The sequence below is a fragment of the Amphibalanus amphitrite genome, unplaced genomic scaffold, assembly GCF_019059575.1.
Source record: "Amphibalanus amphitrite isolate SeventyFive unplaced genomic scaffold, NRLGWU_Aamphi_draft 000209F_arrow, whole genome shotgun sequence".
NCBI lineage: Eukaryota > Metazoa > Arthropoda > Thecostraca > Balanomorpha > Balanidae > Amphibalanus > Amphibalanus amphitrite.
In genome coordinates this window covers 113,974-128,345 of record NW_024881704.1, presented here as the reverse complement: position 1 = coordinate 128,345, position 14,372 = coordinate 113,974, and the positions used below count along the sequence as shown (strand labels likewise).

Genomic DNA, 14,372 nt, shown 5'->3' with positions numbered 1-14,372 from the left:
GGCTCCCACAGGCCATGGCGTTTAGCGTTACGCCCTCGAAGAGACGGTCACGAGCCTCCCATACCGGCGCGCACGTGAGACCATCAGGGGCCGGCTCTGGTCCAAAAGGTGGTCGCCGGTCGGATGAAATGTCTATATAATCTTTTTTATAAATTTAGTTCGAATGTTTGGATGGACGGATTGACAAAGCCGGAGTCCACGCTAAGCAGAGCTTGTAGCGTAGACTCCGACCCCTACCGTCCGATCGCGCAATTCCGGGTATTCCGGGTAAATTCTCGGGTAACGGGAGAATTTAGATGCCAAAGTTTAGCGTGCCCTTCAAAGCCGGACAGGCGGCCTGTCCCACTCAACTGACTTCAACTGGCTGCGGTTGCTCCCACCAACCGCAGACCATCCCCGTCAGGAGTCTCAAATATCGAGCGCCAGAGCGTCTCGAACCCGGGCACTCACTACCGGGAGAGCGATGCTCTACCAACTGAGCTATGGGACAGGCTTAACTATCATACGGGACAGAATATAATCTTTATAATCTATTTAATATATGTATAATTATGGCTTCCTAACATAAATGTAGAATAAAAGTTACATCCGTAGGCCATATTTCACACTGCCTATCTGGAAGAATCTGAAATGGAAAGTATGCCATTCTGTGAGATACGTCGTGACCTCCGGCAAACAACTGCAACCTCATCTTAACAAAAGCAAACACGCACCTCACGTGCGCCAACTATCCGATCACCTCGACGAGGCGACGTCTGATATCTAATCGGCCATCCGATAGGACAGCACAGTGAAGGCGGTGTGCCTCACCTGACCTCGCCGCAGTGTCACGCTGAGGGGTGGCATTTTCGGTCACCAGCTCTCGGCGGCGGCCGCTCATTCCGGCCTCATCATGGCGCTGCTCTGGTCGGTGCTACAATGGTGTTTCACAGGTAACGAGTTTGGGATCTAGAGGACGCGTTTTAACACGCTATTGAGTCCTGAGGTGGATAAGGGATACGGTGAGACAATCTTCGTGCACAACGCTACTTTAGATTGGACAGTTAAACGCTTATGTCTTTTATGTATTCTGTTGAATGACCACATATTTAAATGTTTTCTATCTGTCTAGTAGAGGTTTATTAGCCATTGGGTCTACAGTGTAGGGATATTTCTATCTCACACCCCTAACAAATTACACGAAATATACTTTTTATAAATACATATATTTCACTATAACACTTAAATGCATTGTGAATAACCTTCTACCTAGAAAGATACAGGATTTCTCATGGCTCACTCGTGAAAGATCGGATATTTTTTCCTCGCGTGTTCCAGAAAACCTCGCTCCCTCGTCGCTCGGTTACAGAACTATCAGCACGAGTGATAACGACTCGGGAAACGATGCTGATAATTTTTTATTTTCCCATGCATAATTTCATTTCTTACACACTATCAAGTGTAAGGGAAAAGATCAAGTGATCTTTCCCAGCCGGGACAAGATCACCCGTTTTTGAGCTTACAGAATTAAAGAGTTAAAGAATTTATAGCAACTAGTTTTCTTCAGCATCGTTTCATCTTCACTCGTGCCATCTTTTCACGAGGTCGGTCCCTCGTGAAAAGATTACCACGCTTGTGCTCATAATCATAAGAATATATGTACTCGCTTCGTAATCATAAGAATATACATTTTAATTATTAAGGCAATAGGCATATTCAGTACAAATTTCAGAGCATTTCCCGTTAAAAATGAGCCTTTATGCAACGTTATAACGATTAATCAATCGTCAAACGGTACCAAAAAAACATTTATTTTTAAATGATACATCGCGCTAAACGTGCCGTTTTATGAAGGTACGTTTTACGAAGGTACACTGGGATACTATAGGATGTAAATGTTTAAAGTTTACGCCCAATAGGTATGCCCTGTACTCGAAACGTGACCGTAAGATACACCTTTATAAACATTACACAGTGCACAATGCACATTGCATACAAGCAGGGGCGCGGGAACTACTTTCCGACTGGGGGGGGGGGGGGGCACACCATAATAGAGATCAACCTAGGGTACCCCCAAATCTAGTTTTCTCACCGGTTTTAGGCCACTTATTTTTCACCCCTCGGCTTTTTCAACAAAAAAAGAAAACATTTGCAAAAAAGTGTGGTATTCCGTCTCAAAGCTGTGGGGGCACCGCCCCCACGGCCCCAGAGTTGGGGGGGGGGGGGCAGGCTGCCCCCACTGCCCCCCCCCCCGGCTCCCGCGCCTATGCATACAAGTACCAAGGTTTACCAGTAAAACACCTTTTTGGGCGACAATGGAGCGACTGATAGGGTGGACCTTGCGCGTGAGAAATTGCGAGGGGGTACCTCCAACTAAATTGTGCACTGCACCCTGCACGTGCGCACGTGCCAACTGGGTCCCCACGGATTTTTGCACGGCACCATACTAACCATGGTCCCTAACCATGTACTTACCAAATTTCAGCGCTATCGGTTGAGCTGTTCTTGAGAGCTGGAATCGACCCTTGCACGTGCGCACGTGCAGCAGAACCCCAATTGCAGCACATGGATATGCATTGCCTAGTGGGTGCCTACCTGCATGCCAACTTTCAGCGCAATCGGCCCAGTGGTTACCTAGATATTGCAATTGTTACAAAACTGACACCTCTTCGTTTTGCACTTGGCACGTGCATGAGGGGTCACCCACATGCATCGGGAATAGTCCAATGCTTGGTAGAAGGAATGAAGCTAGCCTACAAAAATTACTGCAAGTAAATCGGTCGAGTGGTTGCGAAGATATAAGCTTCGCAAAAGCGTGGCCACGGCCGGGCGCTCATACTCAGAAATTTTCGTTCCACGAAAGACTTCGCTCGCTTCGCTCGCTCCGTTATCAAAGATTGACAAAAGGGCAGCAGACAACATGACAAAAGAGCAGAAAGGATATATTCAACGTTTCTCCAAACTGAATTCGGTCAGCTTGATTTGCTTTGTTCAGTATTGTTAGACATATTTATGAAATCTGATGACCAAGAGTTGTAAAACAAAATTTTTAATTTCAATTTTTGGTTTACAACTCTTGGTCATCAGATTTGATTTGCTTTCTTTGTATACAAATGGTGTCGTCTTGTTTAGGTTTGCAAACAATTTGCATCAACTTATTTTCTAGCCCGGCAGTTGCTGGGGTACTTCGCCACCCACCGTTTGCTGGGGGGGGGGGGGGCGTTAAACGCCCCCAGCCGATAACTCGAGGACCAATAGACGCAACGAAACGCACGAGGCGGCAAACGAAGGAACACGACGAAACACTTCTGATGAGTGCTTGAAAATTGAATTTTGAGGGCCAAGGTCGGGTCAAGTTCAGGTCAAACACCTGTGAACGGACTTCCAGTAGTAGGGCCTCGTCTAAGGAATTTTCACTGGGGGGCCAGAGACTGAAGGAGCCAAACCTAGGGTACCCCAAATCCTGTTTTCTCGCCGGATTTAGGCCACTTATTTTTTCATCACAACCCTGACACCATGAATATCTTTTAACAAAAAAAAAGGAAATTGTAGGCAATCAGACCCATACTTTTATATTAGTTTGTAGCCTCCTCACATTGCCCCATCAGACAGTAATAATCACACTTCTCGGTGTTAAGCATTTGTTTGAGTGGCAGTGCCTTGTCTAACGAATTTACATGCCATATATTTTTTTGTCGCATATTTTTTTTTTGCGAACCACATCGGTTTCTGATGGGCCACCAATCTGCGCCTACGTACGTACGACCACCCAGAACTGGAGCCTGCTTCATTACGATTAGGAGCTACTCAAGCCGCACACCGGTGACCGTCCAGCTAGAAGTTGGACGCCGCATATAGTGAGGACGACGATAGGCAAAAACAAGAGATTGACGCCCTGTGAACACTGAACAGAAACAACAGATTGATACGTAAAGGAGAATTTTTTGCCGGTAGAGCGTTGGACTCCGCGTGGTGAGGGCACGCGTCCCGGTTATAACAGTCCGGGTTCGAAGCGCGACAGAGTCGCTCGATGTTTATGAGCCTCCTGGCGAGTATGGTTACGGTTGGTGACAGGCCGTAGCCAGTCGAAGTCAGTGAGGGGACCGGCCGTGCGCGGCTATGTGCATACGTTAAACTTTGGGCTCTAAATTCTGCCATAGATAAGGAATTGCGCGATCGGAGGGTAGAGGGCAGGGCCAACGCAACAAGCTCTGTTTAACGGGGCTCTGTCCTTGTGAGTCCTTCCATTCAAAAGGTTCGGACTAAATTCATAAAAAAGAATATCCGGGGTACGGAGTTGGGCGCCTGAAAAGACGAAATGTAACGTATTGCTGAGCGAAAAAATGGTTCAGGCAAACAAAATAAACACTTGATAACAGCCCTAGGTAATCGGGTATATCAATGTGCTCACTGCTCACATTGCTTCGTTTACGCATTTGTTTTTATGTGCACTGACGCCTCGAAATAAAAACTCGTTTGCTGGCTATTGCCGGCCCCCCCCCCAGTAGTGACTTTTTGCCCTGACTGGGGGGGGGGGGGGCAGGCCGATGACTGCGGGGTTTGCCCCCCCCCCCCAGTTAACATGTTAGACGAGGCCTTGTCCAGAAGCATGAACTTTAGAACCTCGTGCTCATGGGCTTCTCTCGTAATAAACTCTGTCAAGACTGTGCACAATCTTTCATTGAAGTGCTACACGACTGTCAGATCCATGCAGGGGTCAGTCAAGCATACGTCAGGGTCAAGTTCAGGTCAGCCAGGCAAGAACATATCCTCGAAATTCAAATCTGGCATCCGCAGCACATGAAGCATGTTGATGGTATTTTTAGGCGTAGAACACGTAGGTACCTACACGATGGTAACATTCATTCTATTATATGAGTACGTGTTTGGTCACAAATCAATTAAGAAATTCATGCAGCTTAGTCGCGAAGATGTCACTAGAAATTATCAAAAATCGTAGAAATCCAATTGAGTACAAGTGGTATTAGCAGTCTTATAATAGCGTTTACCGCTTGTCTGTACGTCCGTTCTAGTGGTGTCAGTTTCAGCATATGTATGTCCAATGTCCGTCCAATGTCCAATACTTACGTCGATTGTCCGTATACAAATGTCCAAGCCAGCAATTTGTCCAAGGAGGTCCGAAACTTACGCAATAGTTAACACTCTACAATACTATTTTGTTTTCTGTTAATGTGCATACCTACCTACTATTACCAGTAAAACGCCTTTTGGGCGAAGAACGAGCGAGCGAGATAGTGAGCCCTGCACGTGCGGAAGGGCGTGAGGGTACTTCCAACGGGCTTGTGCAAAGCACCCTTCTAACCGGTCGCTAGCGGTGTGCCAAATTTGAACGCAATCGGCCCAGCCGTTCTTGAGATCTGGAAGCGGCATTCTGCACGTGCGCACGTGCAAACGGGGTCCAAACTGACTTTTGCACGGCACCCTTCTAACCGGTCCCCAACCGTGTACCAAATTTGAGCGCAATCGGCCCAGCCGTTCTCGAGATCTGGGAACGCCCCCTGCACGTGCGCACGTGCAGTAGCACCCTAACTGCAACACATGGGAATGCATTGCCTGGTGGGTGCCTACCTGTATGCCAAGTTTCAGCGAATTCGCCCCAGTAATTACAGAGTTATTGAAATGGGAACAAATTTGGCACCTCTTATTGTTGTATTTTGCACGTGCACTGGGGGTGACCCACATGCATCGAGAGTATCCTATTTTTGGTAGAAGGGATGCTGCTACCCTACAAAAGTTACCGCAAGTCAATCGCCCAAGCGGCTGCTGAGATATGAGCTTCTCAAAATCACTACTTTTGCAAAGCAGCTTGAACACCCTTGACTTTTCACGTGGCACGTGCCACGACGGTCACTGAGGTATATCAAAAGTAGTCAATTACGGGGTAGAAGGGATGGGGCTACCCAGCAAAAAAGACCGCAGGCCAATCGGTCCAGCGGTTGCTGAGATATAAGCCTCTCAAAAGCGTTACAGGCCGGGCCGGGCCGGGCCGGGCCGGGCCGGGCCGCTCATACTGAGATTTTTCCGTTATATTGAAAAGACTCGCTTCGCTCGCTGCGCTCGCTCGCTCGTAACCAGCTCACACTGTTAATCATATCGAAAGCTGAGCTTTCTATTCGTCAATCAATTTTAAGCACGCTTACTTCATGAAAATGCTGAGGTATAACAAGTGATTGTCCAAAGTCGTCTAAAACCTGCTGGTGGCATTGTCCAACCAAAGTCCGAATTGGACATTGGACACAATCAGGATTCCGAAGATCAAAGTTCCGATTGACAGCACTAGTCCGTTCTGTGCTTATGATTTATGAAACATATGCCGTTTTTGGTGGAAAACTCCGAAATCATGACGTCGGCAAAACTTAAATGTCTCAAAAAAATGCTATCGATATTTTTGAAACCTAGGCATGAATGAGCTTCAATCAATTTTCCACAGGTATCCAAAATTTAGCGCGTCTGCGGGGTGCCTTTTTTAGCTATAGCAAAAATGGTGAAGGTAGGCGTCCCCCGCCCTGAGCAACTCGTGGTTTAATGTACCGATTTTACATTGTATTATATGTATAACATAAACTATTCCGTATTATTTAACTTCAAAGTAAATCCTGTTCTAGTACTTATCTGGTTTTCAATTGCAAAGCATGTAGCGTTCCAGCTCGTTATGCATTGCGAAGAAATGGCATACCTATATTTCTTTTCGGTAAGGCCATAAGGACGGTTTGGCTAAGTAGCATGACAATTATAACACGACGTTATGCCATACCTCTTCCTATGCCCTTTATCAGTGTGATGCAATTGGACCTTCAGCAATATGACACGTCACATACGTTTACAAGATTACCAGATAAAACTTGCTCTTCATGGCTCTTGTCTGGCTCTTCAGATTGTCAAGGGCGGGTCGGGACCTCAGCGACCTACCTATCGCGATTCTGGCGAACCCCAGATGCCATTGATAAGATACAGTCTGAGTCTACTATAGTCGGATTTTGGCTGTCTAAACGTTTTAAGCCATGCGATTTAGTGAAGAGCGCACGTGAATTTCCGATACCTTATACACTGACCAGTCAAAAAATTCATCGTATAACTATTCTATTTTAGTTTCTATAGCCGAATGCTATAACCCCACTATAGCCTTGATATCATCTCTCTCTTAATTTTACCTTTTTATTTTCGTTCACTCCTATTGCTCGTCTCGTGCCGTGTTCACTTGTGCACTATAAAGGATCGGACAGGCCTGAAAAATCCTATTATAACGAATGAGTTTCCTGTTCATTTTCAGCGTTAATATGCTTGTTTACGATCCTTGCCGTGGATTTGTACACAAGGAAGAAGTCGAGATTCCACACCACTCGCAGCCTGCTAGAAATGTACCTCGTTGAAGTGGTGGCAGCTATTCTGGGTACCATTAAAAGCCGACAAATGAAAAAAGACCTGGATAACTTCTTACCGGTAAGCTAAAAGATACGAACGAATTTCGAGATTCTTTTGTTAATAATTTAGATATTTCTAAAAAGAAAATCATTTCAACATTGCTGAATGTTTAAACGAGTTTAGATAAACGTAATCACATTTTGTAAGATATTGTAATTTACGGATAATGTTAAGTTATTTAATATCGTTATTTACATTATATCCTAACTTTTCGTAAGACATCGTAACTTACGGATACTTTATAGTTATCTGATATCGTTACTTTTATTATAGGTATTCTAACTATTTTTTTTTCGAAACACATTTCATTCGAATTTTCATGGCTACATTGATTAAAAAACATTCATTTTCTAGATGTTAATTACATCCTATGTCTGCAGGATTCCGCGGTGTACGGAGACACGCTGTTCGCTGACCCAGCCAGCCCACCTCCTCTTCCAGGTTCAGGAGCAGTTCGTGCTGCGTCAGATCCGTGCCAACGAGAACACCCAGTACGGTCGGGACCACCAGTTCGGGCGGATCCACAGTCTGGCGGACTTCCGCCGCCTGCACCCGGTCACCACCTACAGCCACTACGCCGAGTACGTGGAGCGTGCCGAGAACGGAGACGTCAACGCCATCCTCGGCAAGAGCAAGCTGGTCATGATGGCCTGCTCGTCGGGCACCACCGGCAAGTCGAAGCACATCCCCATCTCGAGCGAAGTGCAAAACACCATGCTTTCAATGCTCGCAGGCCTCTTCACGTTCCAGCCGCAGATCAAGTCGGCGCACCGTCCGCTGTACAAAGAGATGCAGATTCTGTGCCGTCCCAGGTGGCGCTACTCGCCGACTGGCATCCCCATCGGCCCGCTGTCCGGCTACTTCACCAACAAGTCCATCCTGCTGGCCCAGTGGTCGACTCCGTTCGAGGCGCACGTGGTGGATACGGAGGCTGAGGCCATGTATGTGTCGTTGCTGTTCGGAATCAGGGACCGCAACCTGTGCAGGATCGAGGGCGGGTTCGCGTCCGGTCTCTACAACATGCTCATGTTCATCGAGACCAACTGGCGCGACCTGGTGGCGGACGTGAGGTCGGGACGCCTCAAGGAGGGGCTCGATCTCACAGAGGAGCAGCGGCGCGTCATCACCAAGTACCTGGTGGCCGACCCGCAGCGGGCCGACGAATTGGAGAACGAGTTCAATAAAGGTATGCTAACGTGTCCGTGCGTTAGTCAGCTAGGAAACGCTATTAAACAATTGTCAGTCGTAATTGAAGTCATGCGGTTTTCATTAAAGTCACTTTATTACAATTGTATCTGCTTTAAAGGCATTAGCAGACTTTTTCAGAAATATTTCTTGAGCATCTAGCTATGCGGTATTTTTATCACTTATATTGCATGAGTGCATATTTAAGTAAATAACTAAAGAACTGCTTTATATACACCTTCGACTGCACAAAATGTCTTTGAGAAGCAATACCAATTATGTTGTTTCCCAGGCTTTGACGGCATCCTATCGAGGATATTTCCGAACCTAGAGGCCGTCAGCGCGCTCAGTTCGGGAACTTCGATGGCGCTCTACAAGAAGAAGTGTCTCCCCTACCTGGGAAATGTCGACCTGGTCTCGCTGGTGTACGGCTCATCGGAGGCGTTTATGGGCATCAACGTGCGGTCGGCGCGCGAGGAGCCGGCCTACGCGCTGATCCCCTCGATGGCTCTGGTGGAGTTCCTGCCGGTGGACGCCACCGGGACGCCGCTGGAGGGAGCCACGCCGCTGCTCGCCACAGAGGTCAAGGTCGGTACCGAATAACGGAAGCGGAGGATCAGCCCGAAAGACAGCACAGGGAGCTTTGGCTTGATGACGTTGAGCAGAAGGGATCGAATAAAATTGAACCGAGTTCATATGCTTCGTGGCCTTTTACCAATGCTTCTTGTAGGCTATGAAACGTACTATTAAATTTAAGTTTTCATCAAAGCCCTGCAATTTTATTTATCGACGATTTTAGGAAATATATAAATTATTTTATTACAGACAATGTCCCTCCCTCCCCTTCTCCATCTATTTCACAAGCCCGTCGCTCCACATCACTGGTTCTGACGGCCGATATTTCGTTTCACCACGTTTACGCGTTTAACCCTGTCAAATCACTCCGGCCGCTGCAGGTCGGTGAGCTGTACGAGCCGGTGATCACCAACTGGTCTGGTTTCTACCGGTATCGGCTGGGGGACGTCGTCAAGGTGGTCGATTTCTACCACCAGGCGCCATGCGTCGACTTCCAGTTCAGGTAGAAAGGGGTGTAAGAAACATCGTCTGGAAATGTCCGCCTTCGATACCTTCTTTAGCGGTGTTCCTGTATTGTTCAATCGTGGCGGATGCAATGATTTGACACTTGTTATGGCAATACCCACAAGACGTCATGCAGAAAATCATTGAATGAAAAGGAGCTTGACACATAACACCGTAAAATATGACCTTTGAAGAAGCTCTCTTGGACTTATCTTGTTTCTTTTTTTACGCGTCTTGTTTGCACGTTTGCGAACTTTGCACGCTATATGATGGACACTTATTACATTATTTCATACTTGCTCTGTTGTGAGCGCAGTGTTTGCTCCCTCTCCCTCCACTCCATCTACCTCCCTCCCTCAACCTCTCTTTCCCTCTTTGTCCTACAGGGCCGGCCAGATGTTGAACGTGCACATGGAGAAGCTGTCGGAGGAGGCGTTCATCGCTGCCCTACAGACGGCCGCCGGACGCTGGAGCGGGACCACCCTGCTCGACTTCACCAGTGCGGAGAGTGTGCTGGACCCCAGTCCCCGGCCCGGCGCGCCCTATTACCTGGTCTTCCTCGAACTGGAGAAGGGCGAGGTCACCGCCGAGCAGTTGAAGACGGTGAGGGAGAGGGGTGGATGATTTTGGTGGATTAGATGGAAAAGTGCCATCGGGAGCAGGCAGAGAAGCCTAGGGACATGATGTCAATGAAAACAAGCATACAGGGTGGGGCAGCATAATCGGGAATAAATATCAAACGGGATTATTTGGTCATGAATTTAAAAATATAGCTCCAAGCACTATTTTAACAACATCCCATCAATCGGTCACCTTTTACCTATCCCTCATCCTATTTGACCGCCCTTCGCGTCGATGACCTTCTCAAGGCGGGTCCAAAAGCACGCGCATGCACGTGCAACCTCCTGCTTGTCCATGATCGCCCATCAGCTTCGTACCTTGCACTGAAGACCGTTTTTACTGATGATAAGTTGTTCATTAAACTTCTACCAAAAAACGCTCCATATAAAGAATTTGGTCGGATTTAAATCGGCGGAGTTGAAGGACCAGAAGTTTTTGGTTCATCTCAGGTGGAGGTGCCCTACACAATAACATGTCGTCCTCACTGCAGTACCAGCACGGACAGAGTCCTCGTAAGACGTGATCTGGACCGTCAGTGATCCTCTCTTCCGACGACTCCACGTGAGTCTGCCAGAGTGTGGATGTATTTACCAGAGGTGCTCGTTTTATCCGGGCTCGATGAAGTAGGGTGCACCACGTGCACCTCCCTTGAAGACCACCCATAGGTCCATCACCTCAACAGGATGTTTACTTTGCATGACCGCTGCAATATTCTCGATACAATCCCCTATATGGCATGCCATTCTTTTTTATCGTATTCCAGTCGGTGATAAGATTTTTGGTCGCTGAAGTTTTGAACATTGTTTCTTTTTAATATGCTCAAGAGCTTCTTCCTTATATTCAAGTGAGTCATCTTGTATGTCCTCTGCTAAGAGTTATTTTACGACGATTACGTTAACTTTTTGTCCTAAGTATCCCCACACAATCCTTATCGTCCGTGATAACACGTTGACCTGTCCAGCAACCTTTACGTGGAATGGCATTGTTTTAAACAAAATGTTCTTGTTTTACTCGTTTAACATTAGTGTCTATGGGCGCGCGCAAAGCACTTGGAGCACCGTCGAACTATTTTGCTGCTCTTTTCCAGGAAGTTGCATGCTCATGGATGTAGTCATGTCAGATGATGCACAACTTTTGGGCGTTTCATTGCCATGATATAATTTATCAAAATAATGCCATGCCTACTCATGACCAGAGCCCAAAAAGCATTCCCGATTATGCTGCCCCACCCTGTACGTGCTTAGAGAGACACACGAAAGACATCACGAAACTGTAAAATGTGAAAGGGGAGCGTAACAACGTAAAAAGTAGGTAATTGTAGATCAAAGTATTGACTGATAGCGTAGGTACAACATTTGAAAAAAAACTGAGAGCTGCACATGAGAAGGAAACCACAGACACGTGATCAAAGTCTAAGCTGCGCATTGCGCATGTTGGTCCTCGATCTAATTTCCATTTATTTCCAGATTGACGAGGTGCTGTGCGAGCAGCATTTCGTGTACAAATCGTTCCGGGTCAAAGACTCCATCGCGCCAATGAAGGTAACGTCATACAGTTTAGCAACTATCTTCTGTTTTAATCAGTTCCGTTCAAAACGTATCCGTATCTACAATTCATCTTCTTTGTCTTCTAGTTAGTATATTAGCGATGAAAATGTACTTAATACTTTTTGGCAAAGTTCGATTAGGGCTGTGGTTGTCGGACTATATACTTACGTGTTCTTTTCACTGAACGATGCTTTCAGCTGTTTTTTACTTCCTACATACTTTGATGCTCTTACATAGACGGCCGTCAAGCCAAAACTGAACATTATCTTTACCCCTATGTGTAAAGACGTTACTGAGAGCTACCTTGATCCCCGCCGATCTCTTCCACAGGTGATGACCGTGAAGCCGGGCACGTTCAAGGCGTTCCGTCAGTTCCAGTTCGACACTACGACGGCATTCATGGGGCAGTTCAAGCAGCCCCGCGTCCTCCGCAATCCAAAGCAGGTCGAGTTCTTCATGAAGCATGTCAACAGCCAGTGAGAAGGCGGCTAGCAGGCGGCTAGTACCGGGCAAAGCTATGCTGGCACGAAATGAATCGCTGAGTTTGACTTGATGTGTTTTTGATAAAAAAGTTGAAACGGTGTTTGTGATGAATCATGAGTAATCCATCGAACTATTTGCGAGTCGATGATTATGTACAATTGGCAATGGGCTATCATGTGATGTCGACATTAGTGTATCGTTTTATCTGATGATATGTCGTTAAATATGCCGACATTGCTTCGTAATTGATGCAATCATCCTGTGTTGTATCATGAGTTCATGAGCCACTTGCATAATTTTAATCAAAACTGTCTCTTTGTCATTGTTGTACCTAGTTATATCGCTATACTCTTATCATTTGTGACTGTCGATGCCTGTAATTGTAACCGTTTTTTTCTTATTGCACCATGGTGATTGATTACCGACACGGTAATGATTCATAAACCATGACGATGTGCAATAACACACTGATATACCGGTTAATATATGACTTGCACAATACTTCGTGCATACGAGCACATCACCAGACACAATGCATGTTATACGTGTTTTTGCATTGTTCAATATATGCAATTTATGACAGGATAATAGTTTCCATCAGCTTATAGTGATGCCAGGTCAAGGTGTACGGATGTCAATAGCATAATTATCTCTTCTATCACGATGCAGCGTAAGCAGACATCTGTTTAACCTTTTAGTCTTCTTCATTCAATAAATTAACTGCTTATTAATGATCATTTCGTTTAGGCAATAGACACCAAGATCTTCAATTCATTCCAAGATATTTTCGCTCAGCAATCAGTGTTAACACCACCGTTGTATGACCGAAGTTACCTGAAGATGTATCTAAATTTAGTGCACGTGAATACACCAGATGACCGATAACCCCGAGCCAAGCATGACTGAGGTCCGTCTGAAGCTGCTAGCCAATTCAGCCTCTGAAACGCTGCCGCGGGCGCAGGATTCTATTTATGGATACAATGGGTGCTTGCAAACGTTAATTACTATCGTGTTCTCTGACCCAAATGACCTGCGCAGATCCGCCAGGTAAAATATGTGCCGCGCGCATGAAAGGGCAAAGCAAACGGATTTGTCAAGTTGAACTTCTAGGAACTTTGCAGTTTGCACCTCTATCTACCGCGTACCCTGCGATCGGTCACGGCTGGAGACCGTTCCGGCATTCGTCGAGGTCGTGTCGTGTCTCAACTGTGACCGAGTTGGAACGGAAATGAGCTCACCCGGCCTCACAGAGCTGTGATAACGAATCAGAAACTGCTACCAGGAGATAATACGAACGAATAGTGTTACCATAAAGAACCATAGCGACCGTGCGGCCGTAATAGATCTAATAGTTCGCACTGGGGTATTTTTCCCAGTACCAACATGCATCCGTTTGGTACCCAACTGACCCACGACGGCCACCGAGGAAGCTGAGATATTAGCGGGTTCTTTTGTCCGACTGATGAGTAGATACTGATATCTGATGAGCTTTATCCATTTGCTGGTTGCACGCTCTTATAGCGGTATCGATACCCTGACTGATCCGAAATCACCGATGCTCGCTTTGTAGTGTAAAACTTCCCTCCCGTTTCCGAATCGTTGCGCAACCCGAGCGCGGTCACTTCGTGCATTGCGGGTGAGTCTACCATTTCAGATTCTCAGATTCTCCCCAGCTGACAGTCGCTTCGTGCATTGCGGGTCAGGCTACCATCTCAGGTTCTCGGAAATGGCGATATGTGCAGGTTGTTATTATTGGTGTATCTGTGTGTAAATCGTAGCTGAATTGTGCGACCGTCTCCGAAGCTAACCGGTACGACACGGTGGTTAGAGCTTGGTTGGCGCGGCTCCAGCTTTTGCAATATGATCCTGACGAACCTTCGGTTAGTGATACGTTGGCAGAAATCGTGTTCCAGACCAAATAATGCCGGTGAGCCAGTTGCGCCGTATGGATACGTTTAACACGCGCACTGCAGGGGGGGTTGTTTTCAACCCCCCCCCCTGTGGTTTTTCGCAAATTGCGAGAAAACGGCGGCG

At 46.6% G+C, this 14,372-nt stretch overlaps 1 protein-coding gene across 1 annotated transcript; it reads left to right on the top strand.

The window, feature by feature from the left end:
* The first annotated feature begins 827 nt into the window (after positions 1 to 827).
* LOC122385111 (probable indole-3-acetic acid-amido synthetase GH3.9) lies at positions 828 to 13,223 on the top strand. Its single transcript, XM_043373109.1, has 8 exons — positions 828 to 932; positions 7,271 to 7,440; positions 7,864 to 8,608; positions 8,900 to 9,195; positions 9,564 to 9,685; positions 10,074 to 10,290; positions 11,775 to 11,849; positions 12,186 to 13,223. The coding sequence occupies exons 1-8, from the start codon at positions 893 to 895 to the stop codon at positions 12,333 to 12,335; spliced, it is 1,815 nt and encodes a 604-aa protein (XP_043229044.1). The 5' UTR covers positions 828 to 892; the 3' UTR covers positions 12,336 to 13,223.
* Positions 13,224 to 14,372: the final 1,149 nt, after the last annotated feature.